The following is a 23331-nucleotide window of genomic DNA, read 5'->3' as shown; positions in this document are numbered from 1 at the left end:
CAGGGGCTTCCTTCCACAGATTCACAAACATGAATGATATCATGGAGACTGAGAATGAATTATCCTCCTAAGTATTTACCTACACGTGTTCATTCCACGGGCTGTGGACACCAGTTGCAGAGCCCCAGGGAAGAAAGTATTTAAGTTTCTTCCAGGGCTCAGGAGAAACCTAAAAATAAAATGAATCATGAATATGCAATAAACATCTCCTTTGCCTAAAAAAATAAAAGCTGGTAGAAATCTGATGTGCTGATATGCATGGCACATCACAATCCACACTGCCCAGGTTTAAGGCAGGAAAAATATGTTCATTTTCATGGGGGTCTTCTTCCTCCTTAATATTACACATCTCATGGCCAATTTCATTGATCCCAGGTGCTTTTGGAGAATAAATTTGGATGAAATAAATGATGAACCTGTGGGATTAACTTGTAGTTTCATCCTGGCAGCAGTTCAGACACCCATTGAAAAAGATTATTTCAACAATTCTCTTAATGTTCTGTAAGTAAATCTGTATTTTAAATTGAAATGAGAACATAAATATTTCTAGAGTGCTCTGAGGATGAAGATTAGGCAAATTCTTGAGTCTTTTGTCCTGGTGCTAAGTCTGAACTCCAAGAAACAACCTTAATTCCTTTACAGATTTAATACTATGTTCTCCATTTAATTAATCCAGTGGAGGTTTTGGTTTTCTTCCAGGTGGCTTCTGATTTAAGGTTGGAAGCTTAGGAATAAAGGAATATCTACATTGATCTTTAACATAAAGCCTGCCTTTAGACAGTTTATATTGCACTCTAGACAGAGATGACTTATTGAAATTGATCCTGTAATATTTCATTATGTTTTATCCCAAGTACATGTAAATAAATGGTCATAAATTCTGCTGACAGTCCTTCCATAAGTGTGTTGCTCCTAGAGCATATTCTGGTTCCCGTAATATTCATGGCACATATAGTTGTCAAAAACTTTACATACATACAAACTTACTGTCTCACATTCATTGCATGTAGTCACTTATTGACTTCTAAACCTTCATCAGGTTTGGAAAGAGAAGAAACTTACACTCAGAAATTCCTACTTCATATGAATGCCTGGATGGGTATTTTTGTATGTATATGAGCAAGGAATATTTAGCTCATTAGGGGTCAAGACTTCGAAGTGTTTGAAAAGATAAAATCCAAAAGCACTGTGGCTTCGTACTTCACACTATGTATATACAATCACTGGCTTTTATGTTTTGCAAAGTTCAACTGGGCACTCTCTCTTTAGAGTAAACCATATTTGGAACATATGGAATCCAATGACATGATTACATTCTTTGAATAGGCAGGCTATCAATAACAGTGGTGACTGATTATGTCCCTTATCACTGGCATGGGTGACAATTGTATTGTGGGATAATTGGAACGTTTGAGGACAGTGATACAGGAGCTTTCTATTAGTTTTTTTTTTTTGGTCATTATTTAAGAAAAATGTCTTCTCCATTCATGTATGAGTTGGTTAATCTCTGACCCTTTTAAAATATCTAAATCTTTTGGGACTTATTTAAATTACTTTAGTAAATACTAGTGCACATGTTACCAACATGGTATCAATACCAGTTTTGTGGATTGCTGATCATTATTTTAAAGCACAGCCCATTAGACTACTAGACTACACAGACATCTTAAGTAACTGATGTTTCCTAAATTTCAGTTATAGGTAGTAGTTTGAGCATTGTACAACGTCTACTCTCAAATTTATTTTGTATATTAGTAAAACTTTAATAGAAATTTGTATGTGTGTGTGGTAATAAATAATATTCTAAAATGACCTATTTTATAGGGTATAGAATGAAAACACAATAGTTGTATAATTTTTAGTGAAAGACTGATTATATTTACTTCATTCTAATCATTAAATATGCAGGTGTACATATAGAGTTTATTGATGAAATTATATGAAATAACAAGGATAAAACAGGAGATATTATTCTTTTTGAAAACATAAACAAAACCAATATGGTATTATTCCATTCCCATGGTCTAGTGGTCCACCTTGATTTAAAATAAAAACAATGAATATATTCCATAAATTTACACACAAAAAAATCTCTTCCATATTATAACCATATACAAATATCACAGATATTTCCTTATTTTCTGAGTTCTCAGTAGGATTCTAGTACTGTTTTAGTGTAATGACAAAGGTTGTCAAAGATGTTTCCTAGAAATTAATGTATAATGAATAAAATACTCAGAGTGAATATATATCACATTCCTTTGTAAATAGGAAGTAGGAGAATGATACATCAGTGGTGGGACAAGCCCTTAATCTCTGAACTAAACACCTGCCACTGCTGCACACCTGTGCATTTGAACTGAGGAGAGTCTACAGGAAAGTATCTTATAAAACATTTGGACGTATTGCAATCTTATAACCTAAATACTCCTTGCTCAAATTCATACAGACTTAAATATTGACATGTATCAATTACCAAATTCGTGTTTGATATTTGAATTTACTTACAAATAAATCTTTAGAAAATATTTTATTTCAATAAAAGATTGAAAAAATAACAGCATGAGGATAGATATGAAGGGATGTGTCAAGAATTTTGGCCACTAATTGTAAGTGATTATGAGTACAGGAATCAAATATTGCTAGAGAGAGAGACAATTATTCATTGATAAATCATGGTTTTCTTTCTTTCTTTGTTTTCTTTTCTTTTCTTTTTTTTAGAATTAATTTTTTTAATTAGGTATTTTCCTCATTTATATTTCCAATGCTATCCAAAAAGTCTCCAATACACTCCCCCCACTCCATTACCACCCACTCCCACTTTTTGGCCCTGGCATTCCCTGTACTGGGGCATATAAAGTTTGCAAGTCCAATGGGCCTCTCTTTCCAGTGATGGCCGACTAGGCCATCTTTTGATACATATGCAGCTAGAGACAAGAGCTCTGGGGCACTGGTTAATTCATAATGTTGTTCCACCTATAGGGTTGCAGATCCCTTTAGCTCCTTGGTTACTTTCTCTAGCTCCTCCATTGGGGGCCCTGTGATCCATCCAATAGCTGACTGCGAGCATCCACTTCTGTGTTTGCTAGGCCCCGGCATAGTCTCACAAGAGACAGCTACATCTGGATCCTTTCAGCAAAATCTTGCTAGTGTATGCAATGGTGTCAGCTTTTGGAAGCTGATTATGGGATGAATCCCTGGATATGGCAGTCTTTAGATGGTCCATCCTTTAGCCACAGCTCCAAACTTTATATCTGTAACTCTTTCCATGGGCGTTTGGTTCCCAATTCTAAGAAGGGGCACAGTGTCCACACTTTGGTCTTCGTTCTTCTTGAGTTTCATGCGTTTAACAAATTGTATCTTATATCTTGGGTATCCTAAGTTTTGGGCTAATATCCACTTATCAGTGAATACATATTGTGTGAGTTCCTTTGTGATTGTGTTGCCTCACTCAGGATGATGCACTCCAGGTCCATCCATTTGCCTAAGAATTTCATAAATTCATTCCTTTTAATAGCTGAGTAGTACTCCATTGTGTAAATGTACCACATTTTCTGTATCCATTCCTCTGTTGAGGGGCATCTGGGTTCTTTCCAGCTTCTGGATATTATAAATAAGGCTTCTTTCTTTCTTTCTTTCTTTCTTTCTTTCTTTCTTTCTTTCTTTCTTTCTTTCTTTCTTTCTTTCTTTCTTTCTTTTTTTGAGACAGGGTTTCTCTGTATAGCTCTGGCTGTCCGGGAACTCACTTTGTAAACCAGGCTGACCTCAAACTCAGAAATCCACCTGCCTCTGCATCCCAAGTGCTGGGATTAAAGGCGTGTGACACCACTCCTGGATATGGTTTCATTTCCTTAAACAATTCAGTTAATTTCACAAGAAAATATCATGAACTCAGTGGCTCTAATAACAAATTTATTTATTGCTCAATAATTTCAAAATGAAGACATGATCAGAATTACTGTTTTGTCAATATCTGTGGTTTTCTCTTTACCTTCTGATCAAGCGCTCAAAAACAAAAATGGAAATTATCTCTGTGGATGAAGTCAATACCATCTCTTATTTATGGGACCAACACCTTCATGAACTTTTGAAGTGCTTTCTATTTTCCAGGTCCATCTGTCAATCCAATCTTATAACAAAAGCCATTTGTTCCCATCTGTAGATGTCAGATTCAGAAACTTCCAGTATAGCGTAGTGCTTCTATTGAGTACAAATGTGCATGTATGATCATCTGTCCATAATAAACACTGTACTCTTTTACAGAAAAACAACTAGAAACCACAAATATGCTTTGGCATTGGTGTTTGCAATGGATGAAATCAACAGAAATCCTGATCTTTTACCAAATATGTCTTTGATTATAAGATACACTTTGGGCCATTGTGATGGAAAAACTTTTACACCTACACCATATTTATTTCATAAAAAAAAAAAGACAGCCCTATCCCTAATTATTTCTGTAATGAAGAGACTATGTGTTCCTTTCTGCTTTCAGGACCCAATTGGGAGGTATCTTTAAGTTTCTGGAATTACCTGGACAGCTTCTTATCTCCACGTGTGAGTTATCATCGGCCAGGAATTCTTAACATCATGTCTCTTTGGGGTACTTTGATAGCTATTAAGAAAGTTAATGGGTGTGGTTGAACTTATGCTTATGTCTATCTAGGTAGTTCCAGGATACTTACTATTCAGAAACATGTTAGGCCTTCTGCTAAGGGCTAACACCAGAAGTAGAAAGATACCAGCAAGACAGAATAGAAAGGCCATAGAGAATTGAGTCTGGCATGGTGGAAGAGAGAATCTTACAGCCTTGACTGACTGTCAGTCAGAGTGTTTCATTATTTTCACCATTCTCAGCAAGCAGAGATTTGTTCATTCTGTTCCAAAATATAGAGCATGTTATTTCGGTCCCCAGATAGGTGTTATCTTCATCTTGGTTATAAGATTAAATTATCATTGGTAAACTATGAAATAATAGAATTATGGTGGTGTTATAAGTTTAGTCATCAGAGAAAAACTGTGATGGAACAGAAGTAAATTTTACCAACATTTTCTCTATAACCCAACTTTTAACTATCTGGAGTATTTTTATTTTTGTAAAGGCATGAGATACCATTCTTAATCTGGCAACTCATGACATTTCAGTGGTACTAGAAAGGATAAAAAGCTCCAATCCAGTCTGTGGAGTTAGTCATTTGACTAGCTGTGAGTATATGACCAACTATTAAAAGTCAGAATATAATTGACATTACATCCCTGGCAAAAATTTCACACCCATAGTGCTATACCTGTAATAAGTCATTTTCTTTAATAATATGATGATATTATTAATGTAATTAATTTAAATTATTATATTATTATCCATATATAATATTATTATATACTCTGTATAATGTATTGCTATGTTTTATCTTCCTTTTTTTTCCTTTTGCTTCCACATCGTAAGATACAAGATTAGTACTTCACAAGGGAACTTTTCTAAGAAGGAGGAATTATGGGGTTCCAATAGCTCATTCTTCCATATTTTTCCACATGAAGATTTTTAAAACATTATAATCACTTTTTAAGGAGGACAAAATACCATTCAATCTAACTTCATTTCTATATATTTTCCTCAAGATATACAACTTATGAATCCCAATTATTTTGCACCAGAATTACCTGGGTATATAGTTAAAAGAGTTTTTCTAATCCAATTTGCTGCTAACACATTTAGGCTGCAAAATCTAGTTTATATTTTTACAAGTACTTTGATCTTATTCTCTGTTTCCTGAAGAGGCACAGAGGCAGACATCACCAGACTAACTCGGAACAAAACCTAAAAAGGACATCTCTGGCAGTTTTATATGAGTCACAACCTCTAGTGTACAATATTACTGTCAAGTAGGGCAATATAAGAATATCTCTTCCAAATGCTATATCAGTATTATGTACAGGACTTTCCTCTTCAATCTTAGAAGTATTTATGGATTATGGCATAAAAGCCTTTTTTAAAAATATTAATCAAATATCCCCAAATTGTAAAAGTATAAAAATTCCTTCAAACATTTGAAACACAGATATCAAGACTAAAACTGAAAAACAGAAAGGCAGTCATTATAACATGTGAATACATTTGTTACATCTTTGTCAAACAGCTAAGCTTGCTGTTCCCATTAGAAGTAGATGTGCCAGGCTTCCACGTTTGCTAATTTGAATCAGAGATGAGAGAAAAAGTCACAGGTAATCAACTGTTTGCAGGTAAATATGATTACAAGTGTTTTCACATGCACCACACCTCATGCTGCTCTCTGTTTTGTAGCTCCTTCAGCTTACCTATGGACCTTTCCATTCTATCTTCAGTGATGATGAACAATATCCCTATCTCTCTCAGATGGCCCCAAAGGACACATCTCTAGCATTGTCAATGGTCTCCTTCATACTTTACTTTAGCTGGAACTGGATTGGCCTTGTCATTCCAGATGACGATCAAGGAAACCAATTTCTTTTAGAGTTGAAGAAAGAGAGTGAAAACAAGGAAATTTGCTTTGCCTTTGTGAAAATGATCTCTGTTAATGAAGTTTCATTTACACAAAAAACTGAAATGTACTACAACCAAATTTCGATGTCATCCACAAATGTTATTATCATTTATGGAGAAACATACAATTTAATTAATTTGATCTTCAGAATGTGGCAACCTCCCATTTTACAGAGAATATGGATCACCACAATACAATGGAATTTCCCTACCAGTAAGACAGACATAAGTCATGGCACATTCTATGGATCACTTACTTTTCTACCACACCATGGTGAGATTTCTGGCTTTAAAAATTTTGTACAGACATGGTTCCATCTCAGAAACACAGACTTATATCTAGTAATGCCAGAGTGGAAATATTTTAACTATGAAGACTCAGCATCTAACTGTAAAATACTGAAGAACAATTCATCTGAAGCCTCATTTGATTGGCTAATGGAACAGAAGTTTGACATGACCTTTAGTGAGAATAGTCATAACATATACAATGCTGTGCATGCCATAGCCCATGCCCTCCACGAGATGAATCTGCAACAGGCTGATAATCATGCAATAGATAATGGGAAAGGAGCCAGTTCTCACTGCTTGAAGGTAAAAGTTTCTTCTATTGGCTGAGGTTTGGTGGCTTCAATTGCATAGTTGTTTAGTCTTTCAGATGCCCAGACTTAAAGAAATAAGAAATATTTTTCCAAACATTTTACCTTAACAAAAGCAAATCTATAGATTGTTATGAATGTGATTGGAAAAAGAATTCACAGATTAGCAATGAAAATGTGTGGTTCTATACAGAGCACCCAAATATCTCTTAGCATGCCCCTTCCAATATTGGAAATAAACAGTCTTTCCTCATTAATTTTCTCCATGATTAGAAGATGAGTTTTATTCATATTTGTCAATTATATGGAAATCATTTGGAGGAATTATTTTCATTAGTGTAATCCAGTGATTCTGCCAAGAGTGTAGGCTCTGGAGAACATTCCTGGTTTTCTGAGAGTAACTAAACAAGAAATAGTGTTGGCATTCTTTTCTGTCTGTAGAAATGTGTTTATATGTGTAAATGTATGCTTCTCACTGAGTAATTGGATATTTTCTACTCTTTCTGTGTATCTGTGTTTATATTTGTGTTACTTTCAACATATATGTTTATCTCTCTGTATGAAAGTGGAAGTGAGCAACAATTTTTTCTATGTAGGAATTTCTTTAAGTGTTTGTTTATATATGTGTGTATGTTTCTTTGGGGTTTTTTCAGAGTAGGTTTCATTGTGTACAATGTATGTATTTTGTAAGTGTTTATAAGTACTTATACGGATTTGTACCTGCTTTACTAAGTATGTGTCTTCCTATTTCTTTGTAATTGGCAAGGCCTTTGCCTTCCTTTTTGTCTTTAGGTGTGAGTATAAAAATCTCTGTGTGTCAATATTGTTCATGGCTGGTCCTTAAATATTTATACCTCTCCCCATGTTTTGCTGTCAGTCTCTCTCTCTATCTCTCTCTCTCTCTCTCTCTCTCTCTATATATATATATATATATATATATATATATATATATGAGTGTGTGTGTGTGTGTGTGTGTGTGTGTGTGTGTGTCTGTATGTCTGTGTGTGTGGTTGTATGTGTGCCAGTGCATTATTTTGTTTGATTTCATATCTGTGTTTTTATTTGAGTGGATATGATTGTCATTTATGTGCCTGAATATTTACACATGTGTGTCAACATGTACTTATATTTGTTTGTAAATAAATGTATAGCTGTACTATATGTGTGACTTAGAAAGGATGTGAGCCTCTCTCAGTGTATGTGTGTATATTTATGTGTTTGTACGTGTGTGTTTGGTGTGTGTGTGTGTGTGTGTGTGTGTGTGTGTGTGTGTGTGTGTGTGTTGCATACCTGTGTTTGGAATCACATTTTTCTCTGTGTTTGGTATTCTTTGCTGAGAAAACTGAAATTCTTGTAATATTGTGAAAATTTCATTTATGCAATTGCATTTGTTGTAATTCTTCTCTTTCTGTCTTTCTTTAAATACGTGTGCCTTTGCTATGAAATCAGAATGAATTTTATGACTTGAAGGAATGATATATACATTATAGTGCAATGCTTGTATTTTAGGTAAACTCCTTTCTAAGAAGGACCTACTTCACTAATCCTCTTGGGGACAAAGTGTTTATGAAGGAAAGAGTAATAATGCAGGATGAATATGACATTATTCACTTTGGGAATCTGTCACAACACCTTGGGATGAAGATGAAGTTAGGAAAGTTCAGCCCATATTTACCACATGGTCGACACTTTCACTTTTACATAGACATGATTGAGTTGGCCACAGGAAGAAGAAAGGTAAGTGTGTGCTAGCTTACTGGTTTATAATACAGAGCAGTAAACAGTGTCAGCTGAATACACGGCAACATATTGAAATGAAAAATTTAGTCACATAAGGAACGAAATTCTAGTATAATATTTCTTTTTTTCATTTTTCACATTTTTACCAATTATTTGAAGATTTCAAACATGCATAAAATATACCTTTGTCAAATCAGAACCATATTTGAAATTTAAAAAATTAAAAAAAAACTGTTCTTCACCACTGTTAGATATTCTTTCCTTTAAAGTAAACAAAATTTTCTTCACATAATTGCTCTAATGAAACAGCAATCTCCTCCCTTACCTTAAACTTCTGGAACAGGTATTGATATGAAAGAGGCTAATGTTACAGTTATGAAACACCAATAGTCATAGTTGCTAACCCTTGTCATTATATCCAAAAATGTTTACCATATAATAAAAGGACATTCACCACATTCACTAATGAACACAATTACAGAAAATCATATTCATAGAAACAAGACTTTTTAGTAAATTTGAAGAATCCATTCACTCCTTTACATAAGATGACCAGAAGGAGAACCTATAGACAGCACTAGAACAACAGAAAAAATAAATGCTATTAACACACCTCAAGTACAGCAATAACAGCAACCAGACAAAAGCAACGAATAATTTTCAGTTATAATTGAAGTCTTTTGTTAACATTCTATAAATGAAATCAAAAACAACAAACTGGTTTATTTTTTTAAGACATTCCTAAGTTGCCTGCAGAGGGTAGAAAGACACATTCATATACAAGAGGAGAACTTTTCTTTATTAAAAAAATGGAGGAAAACAGAATAATGTTTAATAAGAGGGAAAAATGTCATTCAAGAACAATATATTTGATGGATATATGTGGAAAAATTCTTGACAAAAACACCTACCAAAAGAACAAAACATACAACAGAAAGATCATTCTCTGAGAACAGGGAGATTTTTTTTTAATTTTGATTGTTTTATTTATTGAAAATAACTTGTTATTCTCACATAATATATTCTAATTACAGTTCCCATTCCTTCTATTGGGATGTGAACAATTGTCAGTTCTACTGGCAAATATATCATAGTTAATATTCCTATATCCTTCCTTTTTCATCAGATCCACTTTATGTCACTCATTAGAAAATGACAGGATTCTATGGGAAAATAATAAAATAAAACAGGATTAAACAAAGCTAAGCCATCATAATAGAACAAAATTTTCATAACACATTATAGTAACTAGACATATGAAATTGAGATAGGTGAAAAGACCACGAAATCCTACTTCATACCTCATATGAATAGTACTGAGTGAAGCATGAGTTAGTGATAGACAATTGAGTGACAGTTATTCCCAGTTTCGGACTAAGAATACTTTATTTTTGAAAATATAATTCAAACTGTCAATTCTATAATCAGAACATCTGGAACTACTAATACAAATCATTTATTCCACATTTGCATGTGAACAAACATAAGAAGAAGCGCCTATAAACTATTAATGTCAAACTACAAAAGGAATTCCTTGGACAAAGTGATGTTATATGTCAATGGGAAATCTACACAAACACCCTGAAATACACTGTCCTTTTCAAAGCCAGCCAAAATACAAGAATCTGGTAGTCAAACACTGTTGGTATCTTCTTTTATCATTGATTAACCATAACATAATTACCAAATAAAAGGGATAGTAGAAGAATTTTTGTGACTCACAAATGCCCTGTTCCCCTACCTGAAAATTAATCTTATATGAACTGAATGTACTCAGGACTTGGGAGCAAAAGTGTGAAAATACAATCACATTGATATTTGAGCCCAAATGAGACCAACTCATTGCTTCCACTTGACTATTCCATCTATTGTAGACAGGATTTCTTGAGGTTTGTGGGATGAGAGCAATTCTCAGTTTTGCTTGCAAACTAATCAGAGTTAATACACCTCCACAACTGCTGATAATCCTGGCTTGCTCATTCTATTTCTACTTTGGATTTTTGTCAACTCTTTATCTTTCACTCTGAAAATTGTTATTTTTGGAGCTGTGCTATTTATAAAATATTTAGGAAGCACTACATGACAATAAATGTTAGATACCCCTCATATGTATCTATGTAGCACACTGCATGAAAATATAAGTATCATTTATCGCAGTATACTTTGATATTTTATATGAAGAAACAGTAAGTAAAGAGCAAGTTTATATAATATATATATATACATATATATATATATAACTTTATTATTTTTTACCTTTGTGCCTTCAATAGGGTCTGATATGTAGTAGGGCTTTCATGGGAAAAATTTTCAATCATATACCTAACATTCAACTGGTATAAAAGAGACTAAAGCCAAAAAAAAAAAATCAAAAACAAAAAAAATAAAAACAAAACAAAAACTAGTTTTATTATCAGGCTGTCATGGAACTAATTCTGTAGACCATGATGGCCTCAAAATCAGAAATCTGCCTGCCTCTGCATCCCAAGTGCTGTGATTAAAGGTGTGTACCGCCACTGCCCATCTGCCTTTGGCTTAATCAAAGTAAGACATATAAAGCCTTAACAAAACAAAACAAAAAAAAAACTGCTCTTATTTTACTGTTGTTTATTACATTCTTAGAGTTGAAGATCGAACCTAGTATGTGTTAGGCTAGAAGCTACCCATGAATTACACTCCCATTTTCATTGTGATTTTGCTATTTGTGGCTTTTTTTTTCAATTTTTTAAATTGGAGATTTCATTTATTTACATTTCACATGTTACTCCTTTACACTGTTTCCCTTCAGCAAACCCACTACACAATCCCCCCTTACTCTTCTTCTATGAGGGTGCTCTCCCACCCACCTACCCACTCCTTCCTCAACACCTAAGCATTCTTCTACACTGGAGCATCAAGCCTTCACAGAACCAAAGGACTCCCCTCCCATTGATGACAGATAGGAAACTTTAACTCCTTCAGTCCTTCCCCTAACACCTCCATTGGGGTCCTTGTACTCAGTTCAATGCTTGACTGTGAGCATCCATATCTGTATTGGTCAGGATCTGGCAGAACCTCTCAGGAGATAGCTGTATCAGATAGCTGTATTTACTGTTTGTAAACACTTCTTGCCATCCACAATAGTGTCTGGGTGTGGTGACTGCATTTGGGATGGATCTCCAGGTGGGGTAGTCTCTGTGTGTCCTTTCCTTTTGTCTCTGCTCTACTCTTTGCCCCATTATTTCCATTAGACAGGAACAATTCTGGGTTAAATTTTGTAGATGTGTGGGTGGCCTTATTCCTCAACTGGGGGACCATGCCTAGCCTCTGGATATGATATCAACAGACTCTTCTTCCTGATTCTGGGATATTTAGGCTAATGTCATCCCTGTGGGTTCCTGGGATGCTCTTGATTTCCTGACATCTGGGACTTCCTCTTTGATACCCAAAGAACCCCATCCCTGATTGTTATACACCTCTGTTCAATATCCTGAGCTCTGTACACATCTTCCATATTCTACCATACCTGATTCTTGTCCTATTTTTCCCCTCCCCCTGTTTTCTTCCTCTAAGGGAGAATTTATTTCAGGGATGCAAGCATACTTCAATATATGCAGTTCCATTAAATGCAATACACGACAAAATATAGAATTACATTATTTTCCAAAAAACCTTCAGAAATGGCTCTTAGTCAACTCCAGCATTAATTCATAGATAAAGAAACAAAAATAGTGATAGAACAGAAGGAACCTATATTTATATTAGGACATTTTCTTTCACAAAAGTATTTACAATACTATAATACATGCAGAGGAAATTTTATCTATGAAAGTCAGAAATAATGTCAGGTTGTTTTTGTGATTTATGTTTTCATCCAAGCACTTTAGAGACAAAACCTGAAAATCTCTGTCTGTTTTGTCCCAGTATACCCTATATTGTGAGTCCAAAACAGTCATGTGTGATATGGAGACACTACCTTAAAATAAATTATCATAAAGTGCAAAAGTATGCAGACTTTCCATACCCTAACTCAAAATAGTCTTCAAATATAACAAAGGGCTAATATACAGTTAAAGAAAATGATGGGAGCCAGGCGTGGTGGCATGTGCCTATAATCCCAGCACTTGGGAGGCAGAGGCAAGCAGCTTTCTGATTTCGAGGCCAGCCTGGTCTACAAAGTGAGTTCCAGGATAGCCAGGGCTATACCGGAGAAACCCTGTCTCGAAAAAACAAATAAAAAAAATTTAACACTCGGGAGGCAGAGGCAGGCGGATTTCTGAGTTCGAGGTCAGCCTGGTCTACAAAGTGAGTGCCAGGACAGCCAGGGCTACACAGAGAAACCCTGTCTCGAAAAACCAAAAAAAAAAAAAAAAAAAAAAAATTTAAAAAGAAGAAAGAAGGAAAGGAAGGAAGGAAAGAAAGAAAGGAAGGAAAGAAGGAAGGAAGGAAGAGAGAGAGAGAGAGAGAGAGAGAGAGAGAGAGAGAGAGAGAGAGAGAGAGAGAGAAAGAAAATAAATGATGGGCAGGAGAAATATACTCTGATCTGTGATGGGAAAGTGTAAGACCGTTTTCAACAATATCAAAAATATAGAAAGAATTCTTCAAATCTTTAATTAACTTTAAACAATATAATAATTATCCAGCTTTTTACAATATTTGAAGCCACTGTAGAGCATTTTGACATTATGGATTACTCCATGTTCAAGGTCGTTTCAGTATAATTTATCATCCCCAACCATATTAAACCAGTGTCTGCATACTCCACTATTTTTAATATACATTTTCTCATGCTTTGCAACAGTGATTTATTTGAGGTCATATTTGTTATCTGTGACTGAAGGACATATTTTTCCTATTTCAAATTTCTTCAAATACTCACTTGCCTCTCTGATGCTTTAATTAAACTTTGATAATAAGAAAGGGAGGAGGAAGGTGTGATTTGACATATACCTTCTAGTTATCAAAAGACGAGTGTGGATATCAGGAAATAGGAACTAAAGAATAGATTTTTTTCTTTATGATAAGGCAAGCCAAAATCTTTTAATATCAGTTTCCCAAAACATTTTTCTGATTCTCCCATTAATGGAAAAAACTGCCATCATTACTTTAGGCTGTTTTTTTTTTTTTTCAAGAGATCTTAAAAGAACACTACTTACTGGCTCAACTGCCTACAGTAAGATGGGCATTCTTATATCAATTACCACAGAAGAAAATGCTTCAAAGATATGAGGACAGGCTAGTGTTGGCTGAGAGAATATTTCAGTTAAGTTTCCTCTGTGCATAGCAGTTAGTACCAAGTTGAAAATAATTAACTAAAAAACATCAGGTTGTAGTTTTCACATACAGCTCAATATCAGCTCTTTTTCCTAAATTACTAGACACTCAGATACTATGCAACATTTCTTCAATGCATTACCAATATTCATTTCTGGCCATTAAATAATGGACATTGTAAAATGTCAATCAGGGGGCTGGTAGTAGTGACACACACCTTTAATCCCAGCGCTTGGGAGGCAGAGGCAGGTGGATTTCTGTGTTTGAGGCCAGCGGGGTCTACAAAGTGAGTTCCAGGAAAGCCAGGGCTACACAGAGAAACCCTGCCTCAAAACACACAAACAAACAAACAAATAAATGTCAATCAGATTGTGTGAATAAAATGAGCTTATTGAAATCTTAAAGTGCTAATCTAAAACATAAAAGAACCTTCTAAACTCATTATCAATATGTGTCTAATTTTTCTCAGATGCCATCCTCTGTGTGCAGTGCAGATTGTAGTCCTGGATTCAGAAGATTATGGAAGGAGAGAATGGCAGTCTGCTGTTTTGATTGCAGACCCTGCCCTGAAAATGAAATTTCTAATGAGACAAGTGAGTGTTTGCTACTCTGATAAATCCTGAAGATACGTATTTCTCTTGCATCACCCTGGAATAATGAAGTCAGCTAAAAGGCAACTGCAGACATAAAGTATACTACTTATCAAATTTACTACTTGTAGATACAAAAATCCTTAACAAAATCTTGCAAACAAACATGCCTGGTGCCTTGATCCACATATTGACTCATTGAAAATTCATGGTAGATTATATTTCACAAAGAAAATACTTTATAAAATATAACTGCAATTTGCAGGAATTCTGCACAAGATTTTCCAAACAGATAATCTATTATAAAACTACATGTACATTTGAATTTTAGTCACGAATTTTGTTAGTATTGATTTGATCATATTTCATGAACCTATCTATCCTAAATATGATTATGCACACCATGTACATATATGAGCCCATGAAGAACTGAATATTATATTTATTCTACAGTATTAGATCATGAGACTACTAGGTGCTAAGTCCATGTTCTCTGTAAGATTAATATAGAAGACAAAAGTATTTGCAAATTTATGAAAAATGCTAAGTATGCGATATTAAGAGGGCCATGTTCAAAACCAGATGTAGTAAGAATCCAGGATGTAGGGGATAAGAGTTGACCTATGGGGGGGGGGGCTGGTGAGATGGCTCAGTGGGTAAGAGCACCCGACTGCTCTTCCGAAGGTCCAGAGTTCAAATCCCAGCAACCACATGGTGGCTCACAACCATCTGTAACGAGATCTGGCGCCCTCTTCTGGAGTGTCTGAAGACAGCTACAGTGTACTTACATATAATAAATAAATAAATCTTAAAAAAAAAAAAAGAGTTGAGCTATGAATTGGAATATACCATGAGACTCATATTCAGTATATTACATACTACACCCATTGTTAAGATAATTTTTTAGGGTTGGCAAAATGCAATAAGTTTATGGTTACCTTTTCAAATATTTTGCCTTTCCTTCTACATAATGAATTAAAATTCTTTAAAGACATAATATGCCTGTGAGACACTTAAACAGTTAAATCATTTGTTGCTAAGGCTTACAGTTTGAGTTTATTCCCATGATGCATGGAGTAAAACCAAGCAATCTACTAAGTTGTGTTTTGAAGTCATACATTTTAACATATACTGTGCTTGAAAAGAAATTTAAAGTATACGAAATTGTTTTAGACATAAAAGAAATTAATACGTACATCAAAATTAAATACAAATATTCCATAAAATATTTTATTGCATTAATTGCTTATGTGTGTGGAGTGGATAACACATATACAGGTGCACATATGATCAAATAATACTGCTGTCATTAAATTTATATTTACTTGTGAGATATCTGTCATGGGTACTGGGATCTGAACTCAGATTGTCTGGTAGAACAACACATTCTATTTATACCTAATCCAACCTCTTATGCTCTTAGACAACTTATCAAATAATATCTGTCCACAAATGCATTGTTGTAGATAAGAATTCTGAAAACCAAGGAAGCACATCAACATTCTCTGAAATGACTTGGAAATTAAGTGCAATTACAATCACTGTTCATGTTGTTACCATGTTGGGGATTACAATTTTAGAATGGAGTATAATTGCTGGGTTACCATCACAAACTATCTGGGTTACCACCCTTTCCAGAGGGTTCCTGTGTTATTTTGCTCATTCTGTTTCTCAACACTGATTTCATCCTTGATTCTCATAAGAATGGCGGTGAGGCAAGGATTAAAGTGCTCAGCTTTCCATATGAAGAAGGAATCAAGGTGAAGGATCTTTTAGTACAAAGTATCTACAGAGATATTTTTCCTTCAGTGCTAAAATTAGTGCACCTCATGAACAATAACCAGAACTTTTGATTAATTATTGCCAGGTGAGGAAACATCTTAGGGCTTATTTCATTAATATTTTCTACTATTCAAACATAAACATTATATTTCTTCTCATATTCCACCTTCTTCCTATGACTTATGACAGGAATCACTTAAATACAATAATGCAATATCTACCTTCACATGAACTCACACATATAAGTATGTACATATACATACAGCCTACCTGTTCAATTTTGTGTTGTTTCTGTGTCAACAAGTTTAAACTAGTAAATTCTCCAGTAGTTATTATACATCTTTTCCCAGTAGAAGTCAGAGTCTCAATGTGTCATAGGGAATGAATTCATAAAATAGTCAGTGATCTCAGAAAACAGTGAGTATAGGGTTTTGTATTTATAAAATATACCCAACCACGTTGTAGTTTATGAATGTATCTTCTCTGAATTAAATAATCTACTTGATGTTAACATAGGACCAAAAAAAATGGCTTAGGAAATCTTTGCTTTCTGATAACTTTATTTTTTATTTATTTTTTACCTTTCGTATTCCATTCCCCATCCCCCCATACACCGACTGAATACTCCACATCCCACACCTTCTCCCAACCCAACCTGTCTTCATATTGAACCCCCATCCCCCACACCACCTTATAGGAACTAAAAGGGGGCCTGGGAAAAGAGGGGGGAGTGAGGACCCATGTCCCGCTAGAGTTCCACTTATGCCCTGGACAGGCAGACATGGGAGGGCAGCCAGACACTTTCCATTGAGCTCTGGGTGGGCATCCAAACCTCTGACTCACTCAACAGGGGATGGACAAGGGGCAGCCCAATCTGGGGGCCCTGGGGCAACACCCTGTAGCCCCGCGGCTATGAAAGAGAGGGAAGAGGGAAGACAGGTTCCAACACTGGCAAGAGTGAGCACAGCCTTGATGATCAGAGGCTGTCTATGCTTTTAGAGATTTATTGTAGAAAGGCCGAGGGAAAAAAACAATGCAGGAGAGAGAAAGGGGGGTGGGTTAGAAAAAACGAGATAGTAAGAGGGAGAGAGGAAGTGGAGAGTAAGAGCAAGAGAACAAAGGAGTGAGAGAGAGGGCAAGGAGTGGCCAATCAGCGCCCCCCCCCTTTTTTTTTTGTATGTGCATAGACCAATGCCCCACACCACCTGACCTCTAAACTCCCTGGGACCTTCAGTGTTTGAGGGTTAGGTGCATCTTCTCTGAATGAACACAGACACAGAAGCCCTTTACTGTATTGAGGGACCCATATCAGCTGGTGTATGGTGTCTGTTTGGTGGTACATTGTTTGAGAGATTTCTGGGGTCAAGATTAATTGAGACTGCTGGTCCGCCGGCAAGATCACCTTACTCCTCAACTACTTTCAGCCTTCCCTAATACAGGGGTTAGTTGCTTCTGTCCATTGGTTGGGTGCAAATAACTGTATTTAGGAGGGCAGTCATGATAGATCCTTTCTGTGAGTGCTCCAGAGCCTCAGTAAAATGTGAAGCCATAGGACCTCCTCTTGAACTAGATCCCACTTTGGGCCTGTCATTGGACCTTCTTTTCCTCAGGCTCCTCTCCATTTCATCCTTGCATTCAGACAGGAACAATTATGGGTCGGAGATGTGACTATGGGATGGGAACCCCATCACTCACTTGATGTCCTGTCTTCCCGCTGGAGGTGGACTCTGTACGTTCCCTCTATCTACTGTAGTACATTTCATCTAGGGTCTCTGACCTCCCAAGTCTCTGGTGCATTTTGGTGGGTCCACCCACCTTCCTATTACCTGAGGTTGCCTGTTTATATTCTTTTTGCTGGTCCTCAGGGCTTGGTTCCCCTCTCACCCCCCACACCCCACAAACCCCTTTATAATAACATCATAAATAATACAATCAAGTTAAGTAGACAAAGAAAAATTGCTTGGTTTTATTTCCTTTAAATCATTATGAACATTATGAATGGAAAGCAATGCTTGGCAGCAATATCCTTCACATTACATTCTCAGCATCAAAGGCAGCATTGCAAGGCTTCTTTCATTACCCTTACTTGAAATACCTTGATAATAAAATTTCTAAAGCAGACCTAACTAAGCTTTCCTTTGGAAATCAGATATGGATCAATGCATGAATTGTCCACAATACCAATATGCCAACACTGAAAAGAACAAATGTATTCAAAAAGGTGTCACCTTTCTAAGCTATGAAGACCCATTGGGGATGGCACTTGCCTTAATGGCCTTCTGTTTCTCTGCATTCACAGCTGTGGTACTTTGTGTCTTTGTGAAGCACCATGACACTCCTATTGTGAAGGCCAATAACCGAAGCCTCAGCTACCTATTACTCATGTCACTCATGTTCTGTTTTCTGTGCTCCTTTTTCTTCATTGGCCTTCCAAACAGAGCCACCTGTGTCTTACAGCAAATCACATTTGGAATAGTATTCACTGTGGCTGTTTCCACAGTTCTGGCCAAAACAGTCACTGTGGTTCTGGCTTTCAAAGTCACAGACCCAGGAAGAAGATTGAGAAACTTCCTGGTATCAGGGACACCCAACTACATCATTCCCATATGTTCCCTACTCCAATGTGTTTTGTGTGCAATCTGGCTAGCAGTTTCTCCTCCCTTTGTTGATATTGATGAACACACTCTCCATGGCCATCATTGTGTGCAACAAGGGCTCAGTTACTGCATTCTACTGTATCCTGGGATATTTGGCCTGCCTGGCACTTGGAAGCTTCTCTGTGGCTTTCTTGGCCAAGAATCTGCCTGACACATTCAATGAAGCCAAGTTCTTGACCTTCAGCATGCTAGTGTTCTGCAGTGTCTGGGTCACCTTCCTCCCTGTCTACCATAGCACCAAGGGCAAGGTCATGGTTGCTGTGGAGATCTTCTCCATCTTGGCATCCAGTGCAGGGATGCTTGGATGTATTTTTGTACCCAAGATTTATATCATTTTAATGCGACCAGAGAGAAATTCTACCCAAAAGATCAGGGAAAAATCATATTTCTGAACAAATATTTCAGGAATTCTGTCAAATGTAAAGTTGGTACATACCCATCAAATATTGGGTTATAGTGCATGTGTCTAGTTTTAGAATCACTATCACTGGTTGCTCTAGTGATATCAGGAAGTATCATATCTACTGAACTTCCGTACAGTGTCCATAAAATCTTGCACTCATTCACTTACTACATTTCCTCTCAGAGAACTAAACTCTCTAATTATTACAATTTTATTTGTCATTTTGCATTCATGGAGATTGCCCTCTGGTAACTTCCAAAAATGTTGATAAGGCAGTTGATTCCATCACTTTGTGCAGAAAAATGAGGTCTAGGACAGACAGGGTTACACATAGATACCATCTACCCAATCAAATAATCAATCAGAAACACAGACTAACTAAATAATCAGCAAAGATGAAATCAGAACATATTTTCTGATTTCCAGTAAGAGCACACACATAACAAAATACTGCCTTTTTTCATCTGTTCTTCAAGCTATTGACCAATAGTCTAAGGAGGAAATGTTCCTTTTCTGCTGTCAAATACAAATCTATTATATACAACAATGATCAGAAGCCCAAGGACTCTGTGGATGAATAGGGAATAGTTGTAAGAAGCTGAGGAGGAGGGTGAGCCATAGAAAGACCAGCATTCTCAACAAACCTGGACAAGCAAGATCTCTCAGACACTGAGCCTCTAACCAGAGATCATACACTAGCTGATGTGAAGCCCCCAACAATTATGCAGCATAAGACTGCCTGGTCTAACCCTATGGGTGGAACAACATTATGAACTAACCAGTACCCCGGAGCTCTTGACTCTAGCTGCATATGTATCAAAAGATGGCCTAGTCGGCCATCACTGGAAAGAGAGGCCCATTGGACATGCAAACTTTATATGCCCCAGTACAGGGGAATGCCAGGGCCAAAAAAATTGGAATGGGTGGGTAGGGAAGTAGGGGGGAGGGTATGGGGGACTCTTGGGATAGCATTGGAAATGTAATTGAGGAAAAGATGTAATAAAAAAAAAAAAAAGACTGCCTGGTATAGAATCAGTGGGAGAGACACACCTAACCCCAGAGAGACTTAAGTCCCCAGGGATTGGGAAGGGCTGGACGTTGGGGATGTAGGGATATCATCTTGGAGATGGGGGAGGAGATGTTAGATGAGGAAGAGTCAGGGGGCAGACCAGGACGGGGATAACTACTAGACTGTAAAAAAGTATTGAGTAATAATAAATTTAAAAATGAAATGAAATAATCTTGTAGATATGTCAACATGTTATTTATATTGTAGTCATGGAAGGGATAGGTAAAACTACTGTCATTAGCATGAACCTATTTTTTTTTTTCAGAGATTGCCCTTTGTGTGCAGTTCTGGTTGAGTTTCTGGACTCAGAAAATTCTGGAAAACAGAATGAAAGGCAGATGCTTTAATTACTCTGTTTTCTAGAAAACGACATTTTCAAAAAAAACCAATGAGTGTTTGCTGCTACACTAAATATTTCACATTTATCAATTCTCATTATATAATGGGAAACCAAAAGGATCTAAAATGCATTAACAAAAAACAACCACTTCCCTAAGTCAGTCTTCATAGAAATATGATCACTAGCAATGTCCCTTTAAGGAACACATACTTCATTAACATCCACATTTTACTCATTGAAAATTCATGGAAGATGGCATTGTTGCAAAGAAAATTTGATATTCAAACTACGGCTTAATGGAATTCTTCACGAATTTATTCTTTTTTAATTTTTGTACTGGCTATTTTTGTGTCAACTTGACACAGCTGGAGTTATCACAGAGAAAGGAGCTTCAGTTGAGGAAATGCCTCCATGAGATCCAACTGTAAGGCATTTTCTCAATTAGTGATCAAGGGGGAAAGGCCCCTTGTGGGTGGGACCATCCCTGGGCTGGTAGTCTTGGGTTCTATAAGAGAGTAGGCTGAGCAAGCCAGGGGAGGCAAGCCAGTAAAGAACATCCCTCCATGGCCTCTGCATCAGCTCCTGCTCCCTGACCTGTCTGAGTTCCAGTCCTGACTTCCTTTGGTGATGAACAGCAGCATGGAAGTGTAAGCCGAATAAACCCTTTCCTCCCCAACTTGCTTCTTGGTCATGATGTTTGTGCAGGAATAGAAACCCTGACTAAGACAATTTTTTAATTATTTTATTAGATATTTTCTTCATTTACATTTCAAATACTATCCCCTATATACTCTCACCACCCTGCTCCCCAACCCACCCACTCCTGCTTCCAGACCCTGACATTTCCCTCTACTGGGGCATATAATCTTCACAAGATCAAGGGCCTTTCCTCTCAATGATGGTGGAGGAGCCCATCTTCTGCTATATATGCAGCTAAACACATGAGCTCTGGGTGTCCTGATTAGTTCATATTGTTGTTTTTCCTATAGGGTTGCAGACCCCTTCAGCTCCTTGTGTACTTTCTCTAGCTCCTCCAATGGGGACCCTGTGTTCCATACAATAGATGACACTGAGCATCCACTTCTGGATTAGCCAGGCACTGGCATAGTCTCACAAGAGACAGCTATATCAGGGTCCTGTCATAAATTGTTGCTAGCATAGGCAATAGTGTCTTATAAAAACTTATAAAAACTTACTGCCTTACCTTATATGATATATATATGTGTGTGTCTTATATTTATATATAAATATTTAATATAAAAATAATATAAATATACAAATATATAATTATAACATATAAAATATAAAATTATAATATGTAAATAATATAAATATAATATACATGTATAATATAAACATATATATAAACTTATAAAAAACGTATGGTCTTATATAAAATACATAAATATTTAATATAAAGTAATATAAATATATAAATGTATAATTATAATATATAATATAAATTATAATCTAGAAATAATATAAATATATCATATAAATATATAATGTAAAATGTATATATAAATACATGTTTGTGTATATATAATATGTAGTGTCTTATAAAAACAAACTAAAACTAATAGAGGAGAATGTGGGGAAAAAAAACTCGAATATATGGGCCCAGGGGAAAAATTCCTGAACAGAACAGCAGTGGCTTGTGATGTATGATCGAGAATTGACAAATGAGACCTCATGAAATTGCAAAGCTTCTCTTAGGCAAAGTATACTGTTTGTAAGACAAAATGGCAACAAACAGATTGGGAAAAGATCTTTACCAATCCTAAATCTGATAGGACACTAAGATTCAATATAAAGAATTCAAGAATCTGGACTCCAGAAAACCAAATAACCCCATTAAAATGGGGTACAAACAGAGCTAAACAAAGAATTCTCAACTGAGGAATACCGAATGGCTGAGAAGACCTAAAGAAATGTTCAACATCCTTAATGATCAGTGAAATGCAAATCAAAACAACCCTGAGATTCCATTTCACACCAGTCACAATGGCTAAGATCAAAAATTCAGATGATAGCAGATGCTGGGGAGGATATGGTAAAAGAGGAACACTCCTCCTTTGCTGGTGGGATTGTGAGCTGGTACAACCACTCTGGAAATCAATCTGGTGTTTCATCAGAAAATTGGCAGACATAGAACTACTGGAGGATCCAGCAATACCTCTCCTGCGCATATACCCAGAAGATGTTCCAACTTGTAATAAGGATATATGTGCCACTATGTTCATAGCAACCTTATTTATAATAGCTGTGTAGCCCTGGCTGTCCTGAAACTCACTCTGTAGTCCAGGCTGACCTTAAACTCCATCATATGTCTGCTATATGTACCAATGCCACACGGCCGCAAACACCATCTTTATAAG

The 23331-nt window shown here is 36.2% G+C and overlaps 1 protein-coding gene across 1 annotated transcript; it reads left to right on the top strand.

Annotated features, from left to right (window-relative positions):
• The first annotated feature begins 271 nt into the window (after window positions 1-271).
• Window positions 272-20462, top strand: LOC147003676 (vomeronasal type-2 receptor 116-like). Its single transcript, XM_085842290.1, is given in 8 exon segments — window positions 272-501; window positions 4264-4423; window positions 4426-4557; window positions 6302-7114; window positions 8629-8856; window positions 14582-14705; window positions 18784-19180; window positions 19182-20462. Coding segments are annotated over 8 exon segments (2403 nt in total). The 5' UTR covers window positions 272-304; the 3' UTR covers window positions 19534-20462.
• The last annotated feature ends 2869 nt before the right edge of the window (window positions 20463-23331 follow it).

This window comes from Mus caroli, unplaced genomic scaffold (assembly GCF_978045245.1).
Source record: "Mus caroli unplaced genomic scaffold, Mus_caroli_1 scaffold_8, whole genome shotgun sequence".
Classification (NCBI taxonomy): Eukaryota; Metazoa; Chordata; class Mammalia; order Rodentia; family Muridae; genus Mus; species Mus caroli.
This window is presented reverse-complemented; position numbering and strand designations above follow the sequence as displayed.